Source organism: Equus asinus, chromosome 10 (assembly GCF_041296235.1).
Source record: "Equus asinus isolate D_3611 breed Donkey chromosome 10, EquAss-T2T_v2, whole genome shotgun sequence".
NCBI lineage: Eukaryota > Metazoa > Chordata > Mammalia > Perissodactyla > Equidae > Equus > Equus asinus.
Window position 1 is genome coordinate 16,133,980 of NC_091799.1, and position 27,105 is coordinate 16,161,084.

The 27,105-nt window shown below is 57.0% G+C and overlaps 1 protein-coding gene across 2 annotated transcripts in view; it reads right to left on the bottom strand.

Moving 5' to 3' along the window:
• NCS1 (neuronal calcium sensor 1) overlaps positions 1-13,631 on the bottom strand; it is a 50,071-nt gene extending 36,440 nt beyond the window's left edge. The window contains exon 1 of one of the 2 annotated variants that reach the window (XM_044778547.2): positions 13,440-13,631. In XM_044778547.2, coding sequence (XP_044634482.1) covers positions 13,440-13,503 — 64 coding nt within the window. In that variant the 5' untranslated portion in view covers positions 13,504-13,631. Of the gene's footprint in view, positions 1-1,778; positions 1,828-13,439 lie in introns of those variants that run through there. The other variant, XM_044778548.2, reaches the window with a different exon arrangement.
• Positions 13,632-27,105: the final 13,474 nt, after the last annotated feature.

The following is a 27,105-nucleotide window of genomic DNA, read 5'->3' on the forward strand; positions in this document are numbered from 1 at the left end:
GGCCCTGAGCTAACATCTGTGCCCATCTTCCTCTACTTTATACGTGGGACGCCTACCACAGCATGGCTTTGCCAAGTGGTGCCATGTCCGCACCCGGGATCCGAACTGGTGAACCCCGGGCCTCCGAGAAGTGGAACATGCACACTTAACCCCTGTGCCACCGGGCCGGCCCCTGAACTGAGTCATTCTTTAGGCCGGTGTGAGCTGGGGAAACTGAGTTCAACCCCTGAGCCTCAGTTTCCTCATCTGTAAAGTGGGGATTGTGGTGGTGACAACACCTTCCTCACAAGGTGGTCAGAAGGAACAAACGAGATTTTTCACCCCTTCATTCATCCCACAAATAATCACTGAACACTCACACAGGCCAGGCCCTGAGCTGGGCCCTGGGAACCCAGTAATGACCCGGACACAGGTCCTTGTCCTCCGAGTGGCTGATGTGACAGGGGAGGGACCTAGAGCACACACCACACAGCTGTCTGATTATCTGTGGTGGCGGGAAGGGAGAGTGCAGGGGTGAGGACAATGTAAAACGGGAGCCCGAGCCCGTCAGGGGGCAGAGCCCACTCCCTGGAAAGGGCGCTCAGGCTGAGGAATCAAGGGTATAAAGGACGAGACAGAGAGCCTGGTAGGCCAGGGACCACAAGAAGCCACGTCTCGCTGGAACCGAGCATTAGCCAGAGGAAGCACGGCGAGGTCCAGGCAGACGGAGCACAACGGGGGCCCCGCGACGTCAACAGTTGCTACTATTATTAATAAAGGTGTCACGGCAGTCAAAAACAAGGCGATGACCAGGGCCCATGACCTGGGCACCCGGGAGGGGAGGGAGCTGCAAGAAGCCGTGGACGGTCACCCCCTCCTGTCCACCCTGTCCTGGGGCATGCGGCATCTGCATCCTCCCCCATGGCCCCCACACCCCAGCTTGGTCCCCAGCCCTGGGACAGGTGGGACACGCTGGCTGGTCTCCGTCACAGCCCGGGCATGAGCCAGATCAGTCACAGTCCCTAACGTCACAACCACTGGAGCAAGGAAACCTCAGAATGGCAATGGGAGCGGGGGTGGGGCACTGAGGGACGGGGGAGGGCGCAAAGTCCCCCACAAGGAGGGACGGAGACAACACTGACAGGGACACAGGGACGAAGCAGGGGCTGCACCTGGAGTGGGAACCACACAGCCACGCGGTCACCAGGACCCAGTCCCAGCTCCCCGCCAATATCCCAGCTTCCCCTCCCTGCCCCCCCCATGCGGTGAATGCCCTCCCCAGATACCGAGGCCACACCTCAGCTGAGCGGGGAGGAGGAACCCCAGCGGGAATCCAGGGGCATCCGGCCCAGGAGGGCAGAGCGGGGGCTGGCGTCCCAGGCGCCCTGGGCCAGCGGCACTGCGGGCTCGGGCTCCGGCTCTGGCCCTTTAAGAGCTGAGGGTGGAGGCCGGCCCTGACCTGCCCTGCGTGGGGAGGCACCAACAGACGTGACTCATCCCAGGTCCTCGTCCTGGTCCTGGGCAGCGGGAGGACCCGCGCTGGGACTCCGAGCGGTAACAGGGCTCAGGCAGGCACAGCCTGGCCAGATCCCACGGAGCCCGGACCGTGACCTTGACCACGACGCCTGCGGGGCCTCCTTCTGCCAAGGTGGCCCCACCTCCCTTAGTGTGCCCTGTGGCCTCAGGTGGCTCACCTGTCCCCCGAGACTGGCGCCCGCAGTGCTGCCCCTCAGGCGGGGCCCTGCCCTGCTGGCCCGCCCGCCCCCCCGAGCGGCTAACCCGCGGCACCCCCAGCTCACCGTGCACCTCCTCTGCACTCCGGCCACCGCACATCTTCCAGGTCCTCGGAGACGCACCCTTGAGGCCTCCAGATCCAGAACATGCTGTTCCTTCTGCCTGAAACACTCTCAACATCCCCCATAAACCATCCCACAAACCTCTTCGTGCCTTCTCAACTCCTACTCCTCCCTCAGGTAGGGCTGCCAAGTTTAGCAAATAAAAATACAGGATGCCCAGTTAAATCTGAATTTCAGATAAGCAATGAATAACTGTTTAGTATGTCTGGCAATCCTACCCTCGGGGCTCAAGAGAAACATTGCCTCCTCCAGGAAGTCATCCCAGATGCACCCCAGACCCAGTGAACTCCCATAGCATCATGCAATGCCCTGTCTTGATGCTTATCCGAGCCTAATATCTCCTTCTCCACCCAACTGTGAATGCCAGGAGAGAGGGAAACCCATCGGTCCAATCTGCCCTGTGTCCCCGTGCCCACAGCACCTGGCAGCAGACAGCTGTTCCTCACTTTCTCATCAGGGAGTGAGGGTGGCAAGGCAGCCCAGGGATGCCCTCGGCCAGACTCGCCTCACATGGGCACCCAAGCCTCCCACCGTCCTCGGACGGCTGGCTGGGCCTCCCTCCCCGGGATGTGCCCAGAACGCTTCCCCCGGCCGCCGCAGCTCCCTCCCAGAGCCAGAGCGCAGGGGGCCTGACCAGGGCAGGGCGGCCAGGCCAGCCGCAGCCGGCAGGCTCCCCTCCTCCACCTCGATGGCTGCTGTTAGTTTTAATTAAAATCGTGCTCCACTCAGGCCCAGCAAGGGCCTCCTCGCAGACAGTCAAGAAACGATGGCCCAGTGAGGCCGGGTGGGCCAATGAGCCTGGGGGGAGGTGGGCCCCGGGCCGAGGGGCACGAGCCTGGCCAGCACCGGCTTTGCACTCTGCGTGGCTCCTGGGCGGCCCGGCACAGACGCCGCGTTTCTGAACAGAAGGGAAGCATTCGCCTTTCCCTGACAGGGCCAAAAATAGCCCCATCTCCCGCCTTTCAACGGGATCTTTCGGTTCCTACAAAGAGACGGGAGCGGGTGGGGCCTGGAGCGTGCTGGCTGGCAGCCTCCTCCTGTCCCCCAGCCCCCGGGGAAGAGGGGCCCAGGCCTGACTTCTCAGGACCCGCAGACCCGGGAAACCCTCCATCGCCGGCCTGGGGGTAGGAAGGGGCCCGGCAGGAACAGAAAGCGCAGACCCAAGATGGATGAGAAGAAGCCTCGTTCATCCGTTAACTTGCTCATTTATGCATTTATTTCTTCTTTTATCCCACCCAATGTGCACCAGGCTCCCTTCTAGGAGATGGGACACCACGGTGAACTGCACGGCGTGTGGCCCGTCCCCACGGTGCTCACAGCCGAATGGAAAGAGGGCGCATTAAACACGTTCTCACCCCCAGGCCCGGGGAGGCCAGCGTCCGGAGGGGCCCTGGGCGCCTCCCGTGGAAGGGACCGTCGGGCACTGGCGCAAGCTGAGTGCGGCCGCGAGGTAGGAGGGTCAGAGGAAAAGCTGCCCGTTGCCCAGGGCACGGATCTTCATTCAAGCCGGCAGTGAGCCCACAGGGGGCGTCTCCCACTCTCTGTGTGACGCCACCAGGACGGGAGAGCCTGGGAGGCGCCAGGCCCTGTGCCAGCATCTTCACGGCACGCCACCCACAACCCTGGCAGGCGGGATGCCCATCATCCGCCCATTTTACAGATGGAGTAAGGAGACCAGATGGGACAGGGCTTGGCCCAGAGCCAGCGAGAGGAGCTGGGGTTTGTGCCCTGGCCAGGCGTGTCCCTGAGCAGGAGCTTCTGACACTGCACCACCTGCCAAGCGGTCTCAGCCATGTCCCCGCCACCAATTCCGCAGAAGAGAAAGCAGAGGTTCCAGGCAGGACGTGGTCACAGGGCTGGGAAGCGGAGGACGGGGGATTTGAACCCAGCTCCATCTGCCTCCCAACCCAAAAAACAAAAGGCCACTTTCTGTCCCCAAAAGGCCAGAGCAGTGGGGGAGCCGGGGGAGGCTGGAGAGACAGAGAGGATGGCACTCAGAGCCCACCTCCCGGCTGAAAACCCCAGCCTGGAGCAAAAAAAGCAGCTGGCTATTTCTGCCTCGGGTCAACATTGCTCACAGCCACATTCCTCCCGCCCTCCCCCTTCTCCAGTCGGGAATCGAGTGGAGCGCGGTGGCCTGGAGTGGTGGCCTGGCCGCCCCGCCAGCTTCCTGGGGCTCCCTCGTGAGACCAGGGCGCCAGGCCCCCCACCAGGCTCACCACCTCCCAGGAGGCACTGCCGGGCTCCCTGGGGCTGAGAAAAGGTGACGTCCCATCTCATGGAGAGCAGGACAGACAGGAAACTAAGGCTCTGAGGGGGGCAATCAGAGGCCACAGCAAGTTGGGCTGGAACCAGGACCCAGCCTCAGACCCCTTGCCATCACCCGCCCCCATCAGATTGGGGCTCGGGGGCACAGGTGGGTCCCGAGTTGGTCTGCAGAGGAGCAAAGCAAAGCAGCACGTGGACAGGACCTTGGAAAGCCCAGAACCTTCCACAGAGGCGTCACAGGCCTGCCCCGTGCGCAGCTCCAGGCCGGGCACTGCACAAAACCAAAACCCACCACATGTGTTCTAACCCTCAAGGAGCTTAGAGTCATCCTGGGCGCTGCTCCCAGGGCCCGAGGTCCCCTCCGTCACCGTGCCCCTGAGCCCCACGCTGCTCTGTGAGGACTCGGCCTCTTCCTTCGTCAGACACGCGCAGGGCGGGAGGGCCAGGGAGCTCCCGGGCTCCGTGGCCTCAGCTTCGGGCTGCCCCTGCTTTCCAGCCCCAGTCGCGGGCTCCCCGAGGGCAGGGACAGTGCCAACCCTGCAGGACGGGCCATACTGCTCCTGAGCTCAAGGCTGGGAGGACGCCATGAGGTCGGCACAGTGCCTGCACACGGTGGGCACCCGAGCCTCTGCCAGGATGGGGCGGAGGCCGAGAAAGACCCAGAGCCTGGTTACGGGGCAGCTGCCCACTGCCCCCTCCTACAACGCTCCCCAAACTTCTCGCAACCCTTCCTGCCGCCTTCCCACGGGCCTTGGTTCTGCCTCCTCCCCAGAGGGAGCCAAGCCGAGGCCGCCCCAAACCCCTTGCAGGAATCAGGACATCTGGAACTAGTAAGGCTGTGTGCTGGAAGCTGTGGCTGGAAGGATCCAACCCAGGAATCCAGGACGCCTGGCCAGAGTCTGACGCTCCAGCAGTGGCTTGAATGCCTCTAGGGATGGGGTGCTCACTACCCTCTGCAGCAGCTCTAAGGCTACAAGGCTCATGGAGATCATGGGAGGCAGGCACAGGGTGGGAAAGGCATGGCTTTGGCAAAACAAAAATCTGAGCCTGAGCCCACCTGGCCACTGACTGGTTGGGAGGCCGTGGGCATGTCCCTGAACCTGCCTGGGCTTCCGTTCCTTCATGTGTAAAATGGGCATAATAGTCCCCACTCCCAGGGCTGTGGTGAGACTGCAGGGGGTACAGCCTGTACTCAGGACTCCTGGCACCGAGTACCCACTTGGCAAACAGGAGTTATCATTACCGTCACTCCTCCCCAGGATAGTCCCCCACTGCCCAAGGCAGATGGGTTCCCAGACGCCACCGTAGCCAGGGCAGAAGCGGACCGAGAAGTGGCAGCCATGTCGTCTGGTCCCAGAGCAGACACCTGAGCAACCAGCTTCTGACTCAGATTCCTGGCCTGCGTGTGTCTCCCACCAAATGCCCCGCCCCCCGTGCACATCTACACTTACAACCTGCACAGACCTGCCCTCACACACACCGACGTGCGCACGCGCATGCACAGACGTGCCGGCTCACCCACTCCTGACACACGCCGTGACCCCGTCACTCACACCTGGAGCACACCCACGCGAACCAGGGCTCACACACGTGATCCGCAGCAGCCCCCCCACCTGCACACCCACACTCACTGGCGCTCACCCACACACCACCACTGCCCACCGGCACAGGGCCCCGCCCCACGGCCCAGGGTCAAACTCCAGCTGTGCCACTCATCCGATGTGTGGCCTTGGGCCAGCTGGGGTCCCCTCTGAGCCTCAGATTCCTCATCTGTGAAACAGGGACCACACAGGGCTCCTGGGAGGAGAGGGTGATGAGCACGTGTGAGCACTGAGCCGGGCCCGGATCACACAAACGTGCCTGATGCCAGGCTCTCGTCACGGCCACAGCCTCTGATCCCCGCGCGTTGTCGATCACGGGTTCTCCGTCACCAGTGGTGAGCTGGAGGGAGCGCCTGACTCAGCGTCTCTACTGTTTCTGACCTCGCCCACACAGCCCCGTGCCATGGATGCACCATCGTCCCCAACTCGCAGACGGGAAGACCGAGGCATCGAGAGACAAAGAACTGTGTCTGTGCCGAAGAGCCCAAGAGCCCAGGTCGTCAGACACCAGGGCCCAAGCACGCTCCCTCCCTGGGCCCAGGGGCAGGCTCCCCACGGAAGTCTCACCATCTGGCAGTCTGAACACAGCACAGAAAGGGAACCTGAGTCCCGGAGGGGACTGGTGACACCAAAGTCACTGTCCAGGCCACCATGTTCTGGACTGAAGCCCAGGCAGGTGCCTCTATGGCCCTCCGAGGCCTCATCTGTACAGGACCCTAAAATCTGGCATCCCAGAGTGAGCACGCCCTGGGAGCCCAACGTACAACCACCCAGCCACCGACATCCAGGACAAACACAGAGGCCGTCCACATTTGTCACTCACTCCCAATTTATCGGCTGGCCTGTGACGGGTCACCCCGTGGCTGCCTGGGGGAGGGGCCAAGGACCGCTGTCCCCTGACCCCCACGGCCAGGCAGCCTCCTTCCTGTGGGGGCATTTACTTAGTGTGCGTCATCCCTGTGTCCGCTTGCGGGAAAAGCGCTACTGTCGTCCGTCCCCATCTCACACACAGGTCACCCAGAGGGTGAGGGGCTCGCCAGGGTCCCACAGCCAGAGCCTGCAAGCTGGCCTGCAAACGCTCAGCACTCTGCTCTCCCACCCTCGGCCGGGAATCTGACCCCAATTTCAAGTTACCTGGAAACTCGGCACATTAACTTACGACGTCCTCTGCCTCGTAAATAGACCACACGGAGGATGTGTAATGACAGTAATGACAGTAAGATGAACGCTCCTTTTAATTTATACTGGTTTTTCCTTACCTGAGAGCAAGAGATATGGAGGACAAGATGAACCATATCAAAAGAAACTTCCAGAAGAAAGCAAGACATGCCCGTCTTGACCGCAATGGCCAACCCAGCACGGCAGAGTGGGCAGCGTCCCGACGGGAGTCAGCCGCCCTAGGTTCCTGCCTGGTATTTGCCATGTGACCTTGGGAGAGAAACTTCACCTCTCTGAGCTCAATTTGTCCATTTATAAAATGAGGGCGTTGGACTGCCTGACCCCAACGTCTCCTCCAGCTCAAAGATCCTAGGACGCTATTCAACAGCAATCAAAGAAACGAATATTGAAACAGTGAGCTGTTCTTTCCTTTCCCGTAAAGTTGGTAATTATTAGGAAAAACAATCCTGCTCAGTGCTGGAAGGAATTCAGGGAAACAGGCATTCTCCACCCGCTTCTGCTGAAATACAAATGTGGCACACGTTCTGGAGAGCCACTGAACAACTTCTCAATCGAAAGCTTTTTAAGCTACCCCCAGTCTTTAACTCCACACTCTCATTCTGGGGAATTTATCTTCAAGAGATACATGCAAAGATTTCGTACAAAGATGTCTGTCACAGTGCTGTTTACATGGGCAAAAACAAGGCAACCTAACCATCCAATGGCAGGGGGTTAAATAAAATATGTTGCATTTATATGAGGCACCATGAAAAACTCATGTTTTAGGGAGCAGCCTGGCGGCGCAGCGGTTAAGTTCACGCATTCAGCTTCAGCAGCCCGTGGTTTGCCAGTTCAGATCCCGGGCGTGCACCTACACTCTGCTCATCAAGCCATGCTATGGTAGGCATCCCACATGTAAAATAGAGGAAGACGGGTACAGATGTTATCTCAGGGCCAATCTTCCTCGGCAAAAAGAGGAAGATTAGAGACAGATGTTAGCTCAGGGCTAATCTTCCTCCAAAAAAATAAAATAAAAATAAAACTCATGTTTTAGAACAGTTAATGACGTGGGCAAACATCCACAATTGCCAGGTTTCAAAGTTAGAAAAGAAAAAGCATCTAATCCCAAATTTACAAGGTAATTTGTATCACGCCCCATTGAGTCTTCCTCCTAAATAAAGCTAGAATCTGCCTGTCACATCGTCCCCAGTGATGCTCCAGCTTGTCACCATGACACCCCCGGCCTTGAGTACCACCCCTCCTCCAATCCATTCTCTGGACTGACCTCCAACCCCAGACCTAACGTGTCCCCACCACCTCCTTCCACGCCTCCCACCCATCTCAGAAAATGTCCAAAGCCCTTCCCAAGGGGCTTTCGGGGCCCTTGGGGAGGGGTGACCGTGAGCCCAGCCCACTGGCCAGCCGTGTCACCACTGCCCATGACCTGCCCCACAGGGGCTCAGGCCTGGCCCTGGGGCAGAGGGAGCTGGGTCCCATCCCAAGGCTGTGGCCAGGAGAAAGGGCTTTCACCTGATTCTGAGATGCCAGAAACCGGGGTGGGGGATGCGGGGGTGACAAGAGGAGCCGGGCCACCCTTACGGAGCTGGAAGAGGCAGAAAGAGCCGGAACAGGCTGGAGGAGGGAGCCTGGGCCCCTCCTCGAGTCCCCGCCCCCCTCTGGCCTCCTGTACTTCTCTCTCTGCTCAACAAAGGGGGCAGGCTGTGGACCCACCGGGCAGTCCTGCTCCAGAGGCAGAGGACGCACAGCCCAGGCCGCCACCAGGAGAGGTTTAAAGGACCCCTCGGCACCGGCATGTGCTCGAGCCTGGCACCCCGAATCCTCGCCAGCTCTGCGGCCCCCGTGATGCCCACTTTCCCTCATTCATAAGGGAGGAGGAAAGTGAAGCCCTGCTCATGGGGCCCCCAGCCCTACTTCCCTCCCCGAGACTCTGCTGCCGAACGGCCCCCGCTCCCTTTCCGGCCCACGCTCTGGACCTCAAAGCACTGTCCCATTTGGACCCACGGAGTCACATGGGCAGGTATTATAGGTGAGCATTCTGCTGCTCAGAGAGGGTAAGCGACTTGCCCAAGGTCACAGAGCCCGAATTCCCCAGGATCCGGAGTTCTTTCCTAAAGACAGACGATGTTTCTTGCCCAGATGCCCGCCTAGCATTGAGAGTCCAACCTCGATGCCTCTTCTGCTGCTCTGTTCGCCTTCAGTGGAGACAGGGACCAGCTCCCTGGTCTCACCTCTGTGCACACAGGATGACAGGGAGCCAGCAGCCACCTGCTTCCTCCAGGCCGTCCCTCTCCTGGGTGGCTTATCCCTTGCCTGGCTGTGGGGCCGTCCACATCCCAACTCCTTCATTTGTCCCAAGATGGGTGCCAGACACTGCCTCCCCCCAAGGCGATGTCTTGCCCCCTCTGGTCAAACAGAGGTGAGTGAGGGCAGCAACGCTCAAAGAATATTCCTCATCCTGCAGGAAGGGACCCTTCTCAAAGCTAGAGCAACACAAGAGCCCAGGTGGTGACAGTCAGCATCTCTCAACCTCAGACTCCTAACTCCCAGCGGGGCTCCCCAGACCACCCAGCACTCCTCCCCTCCACAAGGTGCCGAGTGCCGGGCACCATTCTGGGCATCAGGAAAAAGGCCGAAGACACTCAAAGCTGGCGAGCAAGGTCAAAGCAGACCCTGGGCAGACCAAGAGTGATATGGAGGGGGTGACCACCTCTGAGTCCTGACGGAGGGTCCCTGGGGAGTGCCATGAGCACCCGGGGAGAGGAGAAAGGGGGAGGGGAGGGGGCATCTCTGCCTCCTGGGGCCGCTGTGCTGGCCCAGAAGCCCTTAAACTGATGCAGCTCAAACCACGACAAACAGCTTAAGCCTATGAGATCGGTTTTTTGGACAACCGGGCTGGTTTCCACCCGAGGGCAGGAATGACATCTCTCCGGTTCACATCTCTGTCTCCCTGCCCAGCACAGGGTGAGCATTCAATGAACAGCAGGTCAGGGTGGCTGCAAAATTAACAAGGGAGGGTAGGGGGAGACGGCTGTGGGGAAAAGGAGAATGGGCTAAGATTTGAGCAAAACAAAGATCCCACCTTTCTATGCCTCCTGTGTGCCAGGCACAAAGACCCAGCCGCAGGAAGTTTCCTCTGTGGGGAGGTGAACTTCGCCCACACTTAAGCCCCGTTCGAGATGAAGCTGAACTGTGTAGTCAAAACAACAGTATTAATGACGATCCCTAACAAGCATCCTTGACAAGCGCTCGTCCTGCAGATCAAGGACGGCCCCTTACCAGAGACCAGGTACTAGGATGCTGTGAACCATCCTGCTGACTGCTCACATCCCCTCCGAGTCAGGTACCAAGAGCACACCCATTTTGCAGACAAGGAAACTGAGGCTCCGTTAGGTGAGGGGCTGGCCTGTCCCACAGCCTGGGCACACAGGGATGACAACAGCCTCACCAATACGCTAGAAGAAAGTGGGCAGACCTCAGAGGAACCAGGCTGCTGGCCAAACTGACCACTGCCCGGTGAGTCCCGGCTGGGCGGGGGCCTCCTCCCTCTTGCGAACCTCCCGCTGCTCCTGGATATGAAGTGCGCCAGGAAGTGTGAGGATTGGGTGACGGGGCACTGACGATCTACAAAATGTTATCTGCGGAGGAGGAAAAAGTCTGCTTTCTTTGTTAAACCTGAAAGACAGAGGGTTTTAGCCAGGCTGAATCCAGATGCATCCAGCAAGGGCCACACAGCTGGAGCTTTCCGACCTCTGCCTCCTCACACATGCACGGACCACCAAGACAGTCTTTTCCAGGGAGCAGGAGAATCGCCACCAAGGGTGGCAGCTGGCACTGACGCAGGCGGGAACATCTGGGGCTCCCTCTGGGTGCTAGCCAGCTGTGCTACGCCCGAGGTGGGTTAGGACACCAGGTGACGCTTACATACGCCAGGCCTGCCAGAACCAGCTGCGGGTCTTCAGCTGGGGCTCCTGGGAACCAAGAGCTGTAAGACAAACACTTGTCAAGGATGCGAATTCCTGGGCCCAGCCCAGAACTTAAGAATCGGAAATCCGGGAGAACGATCAGACCCAGGGACCGCGACATTTAACAGGCTCTCCAGGATTCTGACATTTGAGCGTCCTTCCGAAGCGCTCTTCTCCGGACCCCAGACACAGAACCCCCCGAACAAAGAACAGATGGCTCCTCTCCTCGTCAGAAGGAAGCTCATCTGGGGCCGTAGAACAAGCTGGAGGCTGTCTCTGCTTTTCCTGCTGGTAGACTCTTCATTCAACAAATATCTGTGGGCCTACTAAGTGCCAACACAACCAAACAGACGAGGAAGCTGACATTAGCAAGGGAGACAGACAGGAGGCAAACGAACCCACCGCCACCTCCACCAATGCTCCCCTCATAAGGGCTCCACAGAAGACAAGGACCCCACTAACTCTCTCCCTGATGGAAACAGTTCCATGTTGCCGAAGGCCTTTAAAAACAGCCCAGCCCAGCTCAGCACCGCAGGGCCAACTCCCAAGAAAGCCTTGTGGACTCAACTTCTCCCAAAGTTGACAGATCCGCCGGGAGAGAGGCGGGCGGCCACAGTGACCACCCCAGACCCGTTGCCATCCAGAAGCCCCCAGCCTGGGCTTATAGCAGAAACCAGAAAGGGACACGCAGAAGAAAGGCCCCTGCTGACTTCGCATGAGCTCTGAGTTCAAGTCCTGGTGCCCAGGCATCGGCTGAGGGATCTTGGGGACGCCGCTCCGCCTCTCTGAGCCTGAGCTTCCTCCCCGGTAAATACGGATGGTCCCAGTGCACACCGTGCACAGGGCTGTTTCTGGGATTCAGAGTACTAAGGATGCGAAGAGCTCGGCGTTTGACGTGCTCGATAAGGAGGAAAGCTTCGTTCAGCTCACAGGTGGCTGCCCTGCTCCATCATGATGGAGACGCCCCAGTGTAGCCCATGCCCCCCATCCCGCCGAACCTCATGGTGCCCTCCCCCTCCTCAAGCACAGGGGCCCATGAAGCCTGCCCGCAGCCTGCCTGGTGACAGCTATGGGCCACCTCTGGATGGAGTGCAAAGGAAGGCCCAGCAAATCTCACACAACGACAGCCAAACTGGGGAGGGCCACCCACCCACCTCCCAAAGAGAGTAAGAACAGCAAGGACAGAATCCCCAGCCCTCGGAGGCTCACTCCTTAAAGGAGCAGCAAAAGGGACGTGAGCTCTTGCGGCAGGATTTACTGGAGAAGGGCCAGTACCCCTCAGCAGACCAGTGCCCACTCAGGAAAGCCCCCTTTGTTCCAAGCACATGGGGGCGAGGGGCATGGAGCTGACGCGTGGGCTTGGGCAGACCTGCCAACGAGCCCAGAAGACCGACGGCGTGGGGGGCGGGGAGCAGAGCTTGTGCAATGCACCACCAGCAGCTGCCTCCCCACCTCCACCGGCGCACCGGGCTGGCGGTCAATCGGCTGCCTCCAGGGAGGGTGCAGAGGGGCTGGACCCACCCAGTTCCCAGGGAGGGGACCTGAATTCCCACCCAAGCCCAGGGACACTGCCCCCTGCAAGTCAGACACCCAGGCCGGAGAACTACCACACCAGGCAGTCCTCCACCCCATCCCCAGAAAGAAAGACTGTGTGGTCAGGACCCCATGCCATTAACCCCTGGTGTGCTGGGGCATCTCCCAAGAAGCTGCAGGGAAGGGAGAAGTGTGGTATGGAAAAATTGGAGACCCAAGGGGACTGGAGAGTTGTGAAGTTGGGCAAGTGGAGGGAGACACACTGGGAGGGATCTGGAGAAGTCCGAAATGGACAGACCCTCCTCTCGGGTGAGCCCCAGATGGTGAAACGATGAGATAGACCATCTCCCCCACAGGCTGGACAGACCCATTTCCCAGTTTGGCAGATAGAGATAGAAGGGCGGAGGTGAGATCAGGGCCAGAGGAAAATTCAGCCTGTAAATCCTGCAGCCAACAGGGCGCCCAGGACCCTTCCCCGCCGCCGCTGCCACGAGCTCTGACAAGTCTTGCCACCCCCCTGCACACGATCGGGGCCAGGGAGGGGGCGACAGGCCAACCTGGCGGCGCGGCAGCAGCGGCATCGTGATGCATGAATCACCCAGCCCGCTGCGCTCGTGCCAGTCGCTCCGCGCATCCGGAGCCACCTCGCAAGCGGGCGCCCCCTCCCCCGACCACCGCCCCTGGCCCCTGCACACCCCTGCCCTGCTCGACAGCTCTGCAGAGAGGGGGCCGTGGGTGGGCTGGGGCTTTTCCTCCAGGCCCGGGGGTGGCCCCACGCACGCTGACAGGCAGCACACGTCCCTGTCGTGGGGGGTGCCCTAGAACAATAGGGCCAGGTGTGGGGCTGGGGGCGCGGCCGGGGGCTTCCGAGGGGCCCGGGGCGGAGGCAGGGCAGGGTACCACCGAAGAGGGTTGCGGCGCCGATGGGGGCGGAGAGCGGGCCCGCAGCCGGGATGAGGGGTTCGGGGCGGGGTGGGGGGAATACCGCGCGGTGGGGGAGGGGCGCGCGGGGGCGGAGGGAGCTCCGGGAGCGCGGGGCGGGGGCCGGCGCGCGCACTCACAGTAGGTTTTCCTGGTCAGCTCCTCCACAACTTCAGGCTTCAACTTGCTGTTGGATTTCCCCATCCTCGGCGCCGCGGCCCCCGCGCCCCGGGCCGGACCCCGTCGGGGCGCCCAGCGGGAGCGGCTCGGCCGGCGCGGGCCGGGGCGGGCCGGGGCGGGGCGCGCGGAGGGCCGGCGGGCCGGGCTGGCCGGGCCGGGGCCGCGCCTTTGTCTGCGCCGTGCCCGCGCGGCCCGGGGCGCGGGGCTCGGGTGCGCTGAGCGGCACGGCGGGCGGCGCCTCGGGCGCCCTGGGCGCGGCGCGGGGCCCGGGGCGCGGGGCAGCCGCTGGGCAGGCCCGGCCGTGCGGCCGCCGCCCTCTCCGGGCGCCGCGGCGCGGAGCTGCGCTGGCTGGGCGCCGAGCGGCCGCCGTGTGGCCGCGGTCGTCCCTGGTTACTGGGCTCGGCGGCACATGCTCGCTGCTGCGCTCCCTCGCGCCGCCGCCCTGCGCTCCCCGCCTCCCGCCTCCCCCCGCACCGGCGCGCCGGGGGTGGACCCGGAGCCGCCACTCAGCGCCCGGCGCCACCTCCCGCCCAGCACCCGCCCGGCCGGGCCTGCGCCCGCGGAACGGCGGCCCGCGAGCGGGGAGCCGGGCTCGGAGGGGCTGCCCCGGCCTCGCCGCGTCCGGGGCTGGAGGGGGCGGTCACCCCGCCGCCCTCCCTCGAGTCCATCCCCGGCCTCCAGCCCCCCCACGGCGGGGGAGGGCCCCGGAGATGTGGCGTGAATGAGGCCAAGTCGCTGCCCGGCGAAATTCATTCATTCGACACGGATTGTCGGGCGCTGGGGACACGCCGCTGCACGGGACAGGCGCAGCCCCGGCCCTCGCGGGGGGCGGGGGGCACTGCTCTGCAGGATGTCACATGTTGTGGTGGGGGGCACCTACCGCGGCCTGGAGGAAGGTGACCTCCAAGCCCAGGAGGGAGGGAGGAGGGGGCGTGGCTGGGAACGTGTTCAAGGCCCAGAAAACCCGGCGGAGGGAAGGAGGCCTGGACCCGAGGGAGGGCTCCTTTCCTTGCACAGGGCTCCGGGCGCAGGGCCGCTGCGAGCTGAGGCCACCTCTCCCCAAGGAGCTGGGCCTCTGGGGTTCAAGCTCTCTGCTTCTCTGCCTCCGTGTGCAGGGGCACTCGGGCAGGAGTTGAGGCCGAGGCCAGGGGTCAGGGCTCCACCTGGATGGACAGAAGCAAGTGGATTGGGGGGAGGGGCCCACAGGGCCTTCCCTGGCCACCTGTCTACAATGTCAGCATGTCGGGACCTTTCCCGTCCCCTTCCCAGCTTTATCTGTTTCCTTCTTAGCTACTGTCACAGCCTAATGACCCCCTGAGGGCAGGGCTTCCTGTCTTGTCTGTAGTTGTGTCTCCAACACCTGGAAGGTGCCTGACCTGCAGTGGCCACTCAGCAAATGTCTGTGCATGAGTGAAAGGCTGAGGAAGGAATGATGGCTGTGCTGGGGCCCTGGAGGTGGGCAGAGCATGGAGGACCAGGCAGGGGTGAGGTGGGGCACCTTTTCTCCCCACTTTGGCACAGTGTCCAGACCTCGGGGTCCTGGCAGCGCAGAGGAACTGGGGAGACAGAGCACCCCTGAGAGTGCTTCTCAGCCCCCACAGGCCCCCTCCTACCTCCAGACTGCTCTTCCAGCTTTCTCCCTGCAGGCCTGGCCGGCCTGCATGGAGCCCCAGGCCCCAGGGAGCCTTCAGATGGGGTACACTTGCTGGCCTGCAGGAGCTCATTCTGGAAGGGAAGTGGGGAGGGCACGGACCCCAAGAGCTGGGGCAGGACCCACAGTTGGAGGGACTTGCTTCAGACTTGGGAGCAGGACATCCCAACAGTGAGGACGGACTCAGAATGGACACCATTGAGGGACCCACAGCGAGGGGCTCACAGTTGGGCAGACCAGCCTGAGCATCCTGCCCGGGAGGAGGGGGAGCTGGCATTGGGACCAGAGCCTGGTCGGGATGACAGTGACAGCAGTGGCAGTTAAAGCCCTATAAAAATCCAGGTGCTCCTCCCGTGAGTACTTCTTGCCTGCTGCCCATGTGCCATGTGCTGTGCTGGGCACAGGGGACACTGCCATGACCTCCCCACTTCCCCTGCCTGTGCCACAATGGTCCCCAAATCACAGTGGTGACAAATTCCATGAAGGGAACGGAGAGGGCGCCGGGGGCACATGCACAGAAACCCTGTCGAGGGGCATCAGCGAGGTTCCTGCGGGCTTCCCAGATTCACTATCATTCAGTAGATATTTCCCGAGTGCCTACTGTGCGCCAGGCCCAGGGGCATACCGACAAGCCCCCGCTGTCATGGAGCTTGCAGTGTAGTGAAGGGGAGAGCAATATAAACAATAAACAAGATGCATGAGTAAAATACATCATGTCAGAGGTGAAAACATAAAAATAAGGCAGGGAAGGGGGGTGGGAAGCGCTGGGCTGGGAGGTGGGACAATCTTAAGGGCAGGCGAAGCCTCGTGGAGAAGGTGCTACCTGATCAAGGGCTGAAGGGGGAAGCGCTGCCCCGGCCCTGGGGTGAGCCCCGCTGGCCCTCCGGTGGCCCGCAGGGGTGAAGGGAGGGGGCGCTTAGAGAGCCAGGCAGAGGTGGGAGATGAGGTCAGACTCAGGGATCTGTTGGGATCTAGCAGACGGCCGGACAGCCAATGGGGCGGGGTGGGGGCTGTGAGACAAAGGTGGGAGTCAAGGACGACAGCAGGGGTTTGGCCTGAGCGGTGTTGGAGGGGCATTTCCATTTGCTACGGTGGGGATGGATGGCACAGGAGGCGGGAGGAGCAGGAGCCTGGTTCTGGACGTGTGAGGAAGAGATGCTTACTGGACATTCCAGGTGGAGAGGCCGGTGTGGGGGGCGGGCGGGTGATACTGACACCTGGAGCCCAGGGAGAGGCCCAGGCCGCAGGGGTAAGCTGGGCGTCATCCCGGTAGCGATGGAAATTAAAGCCCTGGGGCAGGATGCAGCCACCAGGGGAGCGAGTGTAGATGGAGAACTGAGACCCAGGACACACAGGTCAGGGAGACAAGTGGGTGTCAGCAACAAGATAGGAAGATACCTGGGCTGTGGGCGGGTGTCCTGGAAGTCAGGGCAAGAACAGCGGGTTTTAGGAGGGAGAGAGACGCACAGGGCTGGTCGGGCAGGGGGAGCAGAGTGTCCGGCCCCATGAGGTGAAGACAGCATGTGGGAAGGTGCTGGGCCTTGGGGTCAGCCCCACCCACTTTCCTGAGCTGGATTTCGGCCCAAAGCGTGTCCCTGCCAACATCAGCTGAAACCCTCAGCCCGAGCCACCCCGACAGAGAGCTCGGATCCACTCTCCCTGGTGCCCCGTCCTTCTGAGAGCAGCAGTTCCAGTTCTTTCTGCCACAGGAGTAGGGTGTTGAAGCGAAGAAACCTGTGCAGCCAGACTTCATGCCAGGGTTTCAGGAGCAGATTCTCACTTTAAGAGGCTCCTGCTGCTGCTGTGTGGGTGGGAGGGGCAGTGAGGAGAGAGGCATCAGAGAGAGGACTGATTAGATGGGGGAGGCGTCAAGGGCGGCTCCCTGGGGGCTGGCGGGAGCCCCTGGGGGAGGGGTGCATTTGTCAGGATGGGGCCACCCAAGCAGAACTAGGTTTGAAGAGGAAGGTCATGAACTCAAATGTTGGATTTGAGATGTCTGTGAGACACCCAAGGGAGGGTGTTGAGTTTTCTGTTCAAAATAAAAGAGTAGGTTATAAACCAGTGTGTACAAAATAATGGAATGAACGGGGCTGGCCTGGTGGCATAGTGGTTAAGTTTGTGCGCTCTGCTTCAGCAGCCTGGCGTTCACGGGTTCCGATCCTGGGCACAGACCTACACACCACTCATCAAGCCATGCTGTGGTGGCGTCCCACATACAAAATAGTGGAAGATTGGGACAGATGTTAACTCAGGGCCAATCTTCCTCACCAAAAAAATAACAATAATAAAGGAAGAAAAAGAATAAATTTAAAAAATAATCAAATTAACCACATACACCTGTGTAGAAAGCAGTCTGAAGGACAAACTCCCAAAGTGTTATATCAGTCATTATCACTGTAAGTGGGATGACAAGTCATTTTATTGTCTTCTCTCATCTGTATTTTTCCTTGTATTTTTTTAAAGTTGGGATGTAATTCATATAACAAAATTCACCATTTTAGGGGCCAGCCTGGTGGTACAGCGGTTAAGTTCACACGCTCTGCTTCTCGGCGGCCCAGGGTTCGCCAGTTTGGATCCCGGGTGCAGACGTGGCACCACTTGGCACGTCATGCTGTGGTAGGCATCCCATGTATAAAGTAGAGGAAGATGGGCACGGATGTTAGCTCAGGGCCAGTCTTCCTCAGCAAAAAGAGGAGGATTGGCAGTAGTTAGCTCAGGGCTAATCTTCCTCAAAAAAAAAAAAAAAGAATACATAAAAAAATAAAAATAAATAAAATTCACCATTTAAAAATGTACAATTCAGTGGTTTCAGTATGTTTAGCATATTTGCTAGGTTGTGCAACCATCACCACTGTCTGGTTCCAGAATCCCACCTGTGTTTTATACACATTGTTTGCTACAATTAAACGCATTGCTTTTGAATAAGAAAAATATTTTATCGAATCATTTTGCTCGCCTACAGGTAGCTGGAGGCAGAGGCCTTCCTGAGTGGCCCTGCTCAGAGCGGTTGACCACCCAGATGCCCGGACGCCCTCCAGACACTGTGGATCAGAACGAGGCGGGGGCGTGGCCTGGGAATCTGCGTTTGAACCCAGCCTCTAGTCCATTCAGCAAGCGAGTCCCTTCTCTTGGGTTATGAGCTCTCCTGGAAGAGTGACTCCAGAAGCTTGCCCAGTAGTTGTTCCAGAAAGCCCATGGGGGAAAAAATCACACCCATGTGGTGGGCAGAGTCAGATTCAATATCCTCCTGGGCCGCCGCATCCTGGGCGTCAGTTCCCTCCCCCGGCAGATCTCTCCCCGGGCCTGAGCCCCTGTATCCAGGACTTTATGGGGCATGTCCATGTGAGTGTCCCACAGGCACCTCAGACTCAACAGGCTGGACATATAACTCATCGCCTCCCCCCAAAACAGAATCTACTCCCCGTCCCTCGCCTCAGAGACCCCGCTTTCTAGATCCATCAACAGCACCTAATCCGTTGGATTTCACTCCCTAAATAGCCCTTAAGGAGCCCGGAAAGCTGAACGCTTTTCTCCATCCTCCCCCTGCCAGTCTACTCCAGCTGCCGCCTCTCTCCAGGCCACCCGCTCTGCTGCCTCATCTCTTGGGTCCTCTGACCCGCAGTTTCCTCTCCTCCACTCCCCCCCGCACCCCGGCTGCCCTCCCTTCCCCGCTTCTGTGCTGTAGCGACCGCCTGGACCCGCGTCCAACATGGAGACCCCTCGCACCCACGCGGCCATCGGGCCCTTGAAATGTGGCCGGTCCAAACGGACATGTGCTGTAAGCATAAAATACACGCCGGATTTCAAAGGTTCGTACAAAACAAAAAGAATGAAATCTATCTCATTAATATTTTTGAAAATTCGATTTTTGATTGAACTGATAATATTTTAGATATAAAGCATTAAATATACTACTAAAATTGATTCCCGCTGTTTCTTTTAATTTTTTTTTCAAGTGCCTATTAGAAAATGTAAAACTACACATGTGGCTCACGTTGCATTTCTACTGGACAGCGCTGCCGTGGACGTCCCTTCAAGCCTGCATTTAAACATCACCTCCGCGAAGCCTGCCTGGCTGCCCCAGGTGAGCCCAAGTCCCCCTGGTGCACGCCTACCCACAGGGCACCTGGTCCTGGGGTCTTGCTGCTTTTTATGTGAGTTGAGGAGCTCTGTCCCCACAAGTCCTTTCTGTCCCACAGGTCTGGGTGGGAACAGGGACTCAGGTGGAGGATGCCCAGGGTAGAGTCAGCTGCTAGCGGTTGGTGGGGGTGGGGTGCTGACATTTGGCCCAGAGGAGGGGGAGTGGGAGGGGGAGGAGGTGTCCTGATGAACCCCCAGCACGGAGCATGGCCACCCCGCTGCCCAGGCTTAGTCCTGGTCCTGTCCCTCAAGCCCTGTGTGACTTCCGGCCAATCATTTCCCACGGCACAGACGAATCTGATCTTCTCCTGGGGGAGGGTTTACAAGGACCAAAAATGCTCTGCACAAGCACAAGACAAACAGTTAATATCTTCAACCTACTGAGAACTTTCTAAACTAGTAAGAAAAAGATGAGCCCGCTTAGAAAGTTGGGGAAAGGACCCCCAACAGGAGACGCAACAAGAGCAACGAACGCAAGCCGCCAATCCACACGAACGCTGTCCCTTCCAAGTCGTCAAAGACGCACAAAACAAACTGGAAAAAAATTAAAAAGTCTGTGACGGTCCCCGTGTCGGCAAAGGAGCGGGACGCTGCCAGGCAGGGTGTGTGGGTACAACCTTTCTGGAGAACAGTTTGGCAGTAAATACCCCCAGTCCTTGACTCAGCAAATCCACTTCTAGGAAACCATCCTCAGCCAACAGAGATCTACACGAGTGTTCAGCTTCAAAGATGCTACTGCAGCAGCGTTTACAACAAGTGGAAGCAACCTGCGTCTCCAGCAGTGAGGGATTCCTCTGTCCACACCACGGAATCTTGTAAACAATAATACGTTATGGCCCGGATGGAAATGCACTCACGTGTGACAGATCCCAACTGGGTGAGGAGAAAAGTCCGTGTACATCACTGTGTGTTTTAACTGTCTTTTTCAATCATATTTTTTCCTCCAAATTATATAAAGGTTATCAAAAGTACATAATCCAGTATCTCCTGAAGAAAAACCAGTCTCTGCGGTATGTAGGTCCTGTGGGGAAAAAGGTCAAATAAATGCCTTGAGAGAATATCACAAACTATAACCTCCAAGAGTCACAGCGCATGTCAGCATAGTAAAGGCTCTGAGAAGTCCTGCAGGAAAGAAGTGTTTTATTTAAGTAAGTATTTTCCACACTTACTTGACTGTTGAACTTTTTTTTTTCTTAATTCTAGTTGGTATTTAAAGAACCAGTGTCTGTGGGATAAATAGCCGTGAGGAGCCCATTGTTTTACCAGCTCTGACTCCCCATGTGTCTTGTCTCTGCCGCCCGCCCAGGGCCCAACTCAGAGCGGAAGCTCAGACAACACACATGACCAGGTGGATGGTGGCTCTTTGGCCCCTCAACTCCTCCTTGGCCGTGATGGTGAGTCCGTCTGTCTCCTTGAGGTCAGCCACACACTGCATCAATAAGGTCCAGGCCCGCTAGCTTCCGCTGCAGACTTGGACAAGCGCTCTCTCTCTCTGGACCTCAGTTTCCCCGTCTGTACAAGGACGGGCTTCAAGCCTCCTTCCAGCTGGAACAGTACCTGCTGTAACCGTTCTAAGCTGGGGTCCAGGCTTGAAGCATCAGAGCTGACCACGACAGGAGGATGCTTGGCTTTCTCTTGGAGTCATTCAGCCTCTCTTGCTTTCAGACTTGAACGCAGTGTAGCCTTGGTAAAGAGTAAGTCCTGCAGTAACAACAGCCTCTTCGTCCAGACAGCTCTGCGGGGCCTGGGAGGCCGCCCCTGCTCGGCTCCTGACGTTTGCAGATGGAGCCTGACAGCCTCTTTCCTGGGGTTCAGCAAACACGGACGACCATCAGCTGCAGCAAACCTTTAAAGCCCTCGTTCTCCGTGGCCTCTGGGGCATCATTAACATGCCAGGGAGGTCCTCGCTCAGGGCCCGGGCCAAGGATGCCTGACCCAGGCCTCCACGCCCAGCGCAGGATTCCTGCCTGCCCTTCGAAGACCAGCCCGCTGCGGGCGCTCTGATGGGGTCTTCCTGTGGATTCTGAGAATGGAGAGGCAGGGTGGGGCAAATCAGCATGTAGGGAAAGCTCCACTGGTAGGTGGGGCACAGGGCTGAGTCTGGAGGTGGAGTTCTGGAAGCATCTTTCCTGGACTCCCCAGCCCCCATCCCTCTGGGGCCTTCAGAAGGGTCTCTGCTCCCTCTGACTCTGAAATGAGCCCGGAGCTAGCGCTCCCCCCACCCACAGGTCAAATATGGGCTGGGGCAGGGGAGAGGAGCACCCCGCTTCCCAGCCCCCACTCCATGAACCACCGTCTAGCCACCTACCCAACCTACACGGCAGCTGGCTCCCAGATTGGGGGCGGGGAGGGGCAGAAATGACCCGGAGGGTCTGTGGATGGTGTCTCTCTCGCTTTCCCACCTCCCCCAGCTGCTCCTGCTCCTCGCGGGTCTTCACCCGGCTCCACTTGAAGGAAATCCGTCAACACCAAGCTGACTGCAGGGCCTGCTGGTGACCAGGTGGGTGCCCCACGCTGGCTCCTCGGTGGGGTCTGGGGGAGACTGGAAATAACAAACTGCAGGGAAGGGCGGGGGCAGCTTTTTGCTCCTTCTAAATGGGCTGGGGCTCGGGGCGGACCTAAGGGCAGGTCGTTACCAACTCGTCTCTCAGGGCAAGGTTTGGCCCTTAGCCTGGAAGGCCGTGGGAGCAAGTGCAGGCTGTGGGTGTGGAGAGGCCCTGCAACAGCTTGGCCCTTGACCCCTGAGCGGCCCCAGAGTCCGCCCGCTTTGCTGCCCGGCCAGCTTTCCCAGCAGGTCCCTCCAGAGGAGGGAAGGCGGCCTTGTTAGTAATTCTGTCCCAATGCCCCTGCACAGGAGCCGCTGAAGCTCCGTGTTGGGAGCGGTCAGCGGGGCCTGGAGCGACCCGTCACGTGGAGGTGGACGGTGGCTGAGAACCAAGGGGGCCACCCGCTGATGGGCTCTGTGAGGCCTGGACAGGGGAAGGCAGGAGCCACAGTGCGGGGCCCGTAGATAAGCAGGGAGGCAGAGGAGCCCGGATGTGAATTCCAGATGGGGCAAATGAGCTTTTTCTCAAAAACGACAAAATCAGCTTTACCCCAGGCCCAGCCCTGCAGGGTCTGTAGCTCACAGTCAAACCGCAGAGCGGGTGGAAGGGACTCGCCCAGGAGGCAGCACACCTGGGCTCCAGGTCTGGCTCCTGCTGTGTGGCCGTGGGCGGGTCAGTTGCCCCCTAGGACCTCAGCTTGGATCCTCATCTGTGAACAAGGTGGGAGGATGACCTAATCTGGGGGCAGAGCCAATCCGGCCCCCTCAGGCTCTCCGTGTTGGTCTGGGGTCCGGGCCCACCTCTTGGACAAGCTGCTGAAATCCCACTGGGGGCCTGGCCTCAGGCACTGAGGATGGATGCATGTCAGGAGCAGATTCTCAGGAAGGACCCTTTGTACAACTCCTCCCCTCCCCTCCCATGACAGCCCTTCCAACCTCCTTCACTAACTACCCCCTTCTCATCTTTCAGCACGCTGCCCCAGTATTTTCCAGGGAGCCCTCTAGGACCCTCCAGGGAGACTGCAAAGGTTCCTCAGGGCTCCCTGATTCCTTGTGCATTCCTTCAGTCACAGTGTTTGTTTATTTGCTGAAGCACTTTATAGAACGGAAAACCTGACCTAATCTGGCTAAAGCAAAAAGGAAAATTATTGACTCTTGTAACTCAGGAGTACAGCAGTATCTGCCTTCAGGCAGGGCTTGATCCAGGCCCACAGGCTGAGAGGATCTTGGTTTCTTCCTTCCATTTCTGGCTCTGCTTCTTCGGTGTTGGGGCCATTCTCAGGAAGGCTCCTCCAACTTGGCTGCAGGCAGCAGCTTAGGGCTTCCCTCTTGGTGTTCACATCTTGCTGAAAGTGATCCACTTCTTCCCCACCCCTGCCCTGCCAACCAAGACTCCAGGACCCCGTCTCATTGGCCCAGATTGCCTGAGGGGTCTATGACAGTCAGTCACAGACTGCCTGTGTCTATTCTTGAACCAATCGATGTATGCGGGGTGGGGAGACAAGGGATCTGCTGATCAGCTTAAACCAGTCAAGGCTCGAGCCTAGAGCTAGGAGTGTGGGGTCAGTCTCAGCCAAACCATATGCCTGAGGAATGTGAGGTCCAGCCTGGGACAGAGGGGAGGGATGGAAGCCAGAGAGGCGGCAAGAGAGGCCCCTACACCACTCGTGTGTGCCGTAATCACCAGCGTGCCCATCAGAGCGCAGTCCGACTGTCTTACTTCCCTGTGAACACTGCCCTCAGGGTAAGGGCCAAACTCCCCAGAAGAGGGCCTCCAGACACAGCCCACACCCACGTTGCTAGTCTCATCTCTTCGCCCCCAACTTCCCATTCAGGACGGCAGCTCTACTGGATTTATCAGATGTACCAGGCTCTCTCTCACCACTTTCCTCGCCACATGCTGTTCCCTCTGCCTGAACACCTTTCCACTGCCATCCGCTTCATCAAGCTAATTCATCCTATCCGTACAGGATGCTACTTCCTCCCGGGAGCCCTCCTTGACTTAGCCAGGGCAGGGTCGCGAGCTCTGTGCTCCCACAGACCCCTCTTTGCTTGGATCACTGGATTTCTTTTTTTAACAGCTTGAGTGAAATATAATTCACATACCATACAATTCACCCACTTAAAGTGTACATTTAATGGTTTTTGGTATATTCATAGAGTTGTACAGCCACCACCACAATTTCAGAAAATTTGCATCACTTCCAGTCACCTCTCACGCTCCCCCGGCCCCCCGGCCCCCAGGCCCTGGCAACCACTCATCTACTTTCTGTCTCTACAGACTTGCCTATTCTGGACATTTCTATAAATGGAATCATATGAGAGTGGCCTTTTGTGTCTGGCTTCTTTCACTTAGTATAATGTTGTCAGATTTCATCCATGTTGTAGCATCTGTCAGCACTTCATTCCTTTTCATTGCTGAATAATATTCCTTTGTATGGATAGACCACTTCTATTTATCCATTCATCAGTGATGGACATCTGGGTTATTTCCAATTTTTAGGTATTAGGAATAATGCTTTGGACATTTGTATCCACGTTTTTGTGTGGCCATATGTTTTCATTTCTCTTGGCTATGTTCCTAGGAGTGGAATTGCTGATCATATGGTAACTCTACGCTTCATCTTTTGAAAAACTGCCCAAGTTTTCCAAAGCAGCTGCATCGTTTTCCAATCCCCTCAGCAGCGTGTGAGGGTTCCAATTTCTCTGCATCGTCACCAACATTTGTTATGCTGTCTTTCTTATTATAGCCACCCTAGTGGGTGCAAAGTAGCCTCTCACTCCTTTTGATTTACGTTTCCCTGATGGCTGATGCTGTTGGGTGTCTTTTCACGTGCTTGCTGGCCATCTGTAAATCCTCTTTGTAGACACGCTTATTCAGATGCCAAGACCATTCAGTGGGGAAAGGACAGTCTTGAACCTGTGGTGCTGGGAAGACTGGATATCCACATGCAAAAGAATGAAGTTGGACCCTTACTTTACAATATACACAAAAATTAACTCGAAATGGATCAAAGACTTAATGTAAGAGCTAAAACTATAAAACTCAGGAGAAAACATAGAGGAAAAGCTTCATGATATTGGATCTGGCAGTGATTTCTTGGATATGATACCAAAGCATAGGCAACAGAAGAAGAAATAAGTAAATTGGACTTCATCGAAATTAAAAACTTGTGTGTATCAAAGGATATTATCAACAGTGAAAAAGGCAACCCGCAGAGTGGGAGAAAATATTTGCAAATCATGTATCTGATAAGGGCTTAATATCCACAATACATAAAGAACTCTCACAAATCAACAATAAACAATTCAATTAAAAAATGGGCAAAGGGAACTAGGAAGACATGACGCTGAGATAAGCCAGTCGCAAAAAGACAAATACTGTGTGATTCCATTGATTTGGGGTATCTGGAGTGGTCATATTCATAGAGACAGAAGGTAGACTGGTGGGGGCCAGGAGCCGGGGGCGAAGGAGGACGGGGAGTTGTCGTTTAATGGGTCCAGAGTTTCAGTTTTGCAAGAAGAAAGAGTTCTGGAGACGGCTGCACAACAGTGTGAATGTACCTAACACTAATGAACTGTGTGCTTGAAAATGGTTAAGACGGGAAATTTAAGGTTACGTATATTTTACCATAATGAAAACTAAACTAAAAATGGGCCAAGGATTTCAATAGACATTTCTAGAAACATACACAAATGGCCAATAAGCACATGAAAAGATGCTCAGCATCACTGATCACTAGGGAAATGCAAATCAAGATCACAATGAGATACCAAACCGGCCATTAGGATGGCTATGATGAAAACAAACAAAATACAAGATAACAAGTATTGGCCAGGAACATTTATAGAGAAACTGGAACCCATGTGCACTGCTGGTGGAAACGTACAATGGCGCAGCTGCTATGGAAAATGGTACGGTTCCTCAAAAAATTAAACACAGAACTACCAGATGCAGCAATATCTGCGTATTTACCCAAAAGAACTGAAAACAGAGACTTGAATAGATCTTTGTACACTCATGTTCACAGCAGCATTACTCGCAATAACCAAAAAGTAGAAGCAATCCAAGAGTTCATTGACAGGTGAATGGATAAACAAAATATGGTCTATCCATATAATGGAATATTCTTCAGCCTTAAAAAGAAATGAAATTCTGGGGCTGGCCCTGTGGCCGAGTGGTTCAGTTCGCGCGCTCCGCTGCAGGCGGCCCAGTGTTTCGTTGGTTCGAATCCTGGGCGCGGACATGGCACTGCTCATCAAACCACGCTGAGGCAGCGTCCCACATGCCACAACTAGAAGGACCCACAACGAAGAATATACAACTATGTACCAGGGGGCTTTGGGGAGAAAAGGGAAAAAAATAAAATCTTTAAAAAAAAAAAAAAAGAAATGAAATTCTGATACACATTACAGCATGGGTCAACTGTGAAATTACCATACTTGAAATGCCTAGTCAGATCCTTTGCCCATTTTAAAAATGAGTTATCCTTTTATTGAGTTGTAAGAGTTCTTTATATATTGTGGAAACAAGACCCTTGTCAGATATATGATTTGCAAATATTTGGGTTGTCTTTTCACTTCTTTTGAAGTACATTAAATGTGAACTTCGGTCAAATCCAGTTTACCTATTTTTTTCTTCGGTTGCCATGCTTTGGTGTCATATCTAAGAAACCACTGTCTAATACAAGGTCACTTGTATGATTGATCCCTATGTTTTCTTCTAGGAGTTCTAGTTTGAGGTGTACGATCCATTTTGAGGTAATGCTTGTGTGTGATGTGAAGCAGGGCTACAAATTTGCTTTCTGCATGTTGGATGTCTGGTCGCCCCAGCACCATTGGTTGAAACAAAAGACAATTCTTTCCCAGCTGAAGTGTTTTGGCACCCTTGCTGAAAACCCAATTGACCATAAACGTATGGGTTTATTTTTGGACTTTCAATTCTATTTCACTGATCCCTACATCTACACTTAGGCCAGGACCACACTCTCTTGATTACCACAGCTTTGTAGTAAGTTTTGAAATTGACAAGTGTGAGCCCATCAGCTTTGTTCTTCTTTTTCCAGATTGTTTTGGCTACTCTGGATCCCTTGCATCACATATGAATTTTAGGATCAGCTTGTGAATTTTTGCAAAGAAGCCAGCTGGGATTTTGGTAGGGACTGCACTGAATTTGTAGATCAATTTGGGGAATATTATTACCTTAACAATATTGTCTTCCGATCCATAAATATGGGATGGCTTTTCATTTATTTAGATCTTCTTCAATTTCTTTCAATGTTTCAGTTTT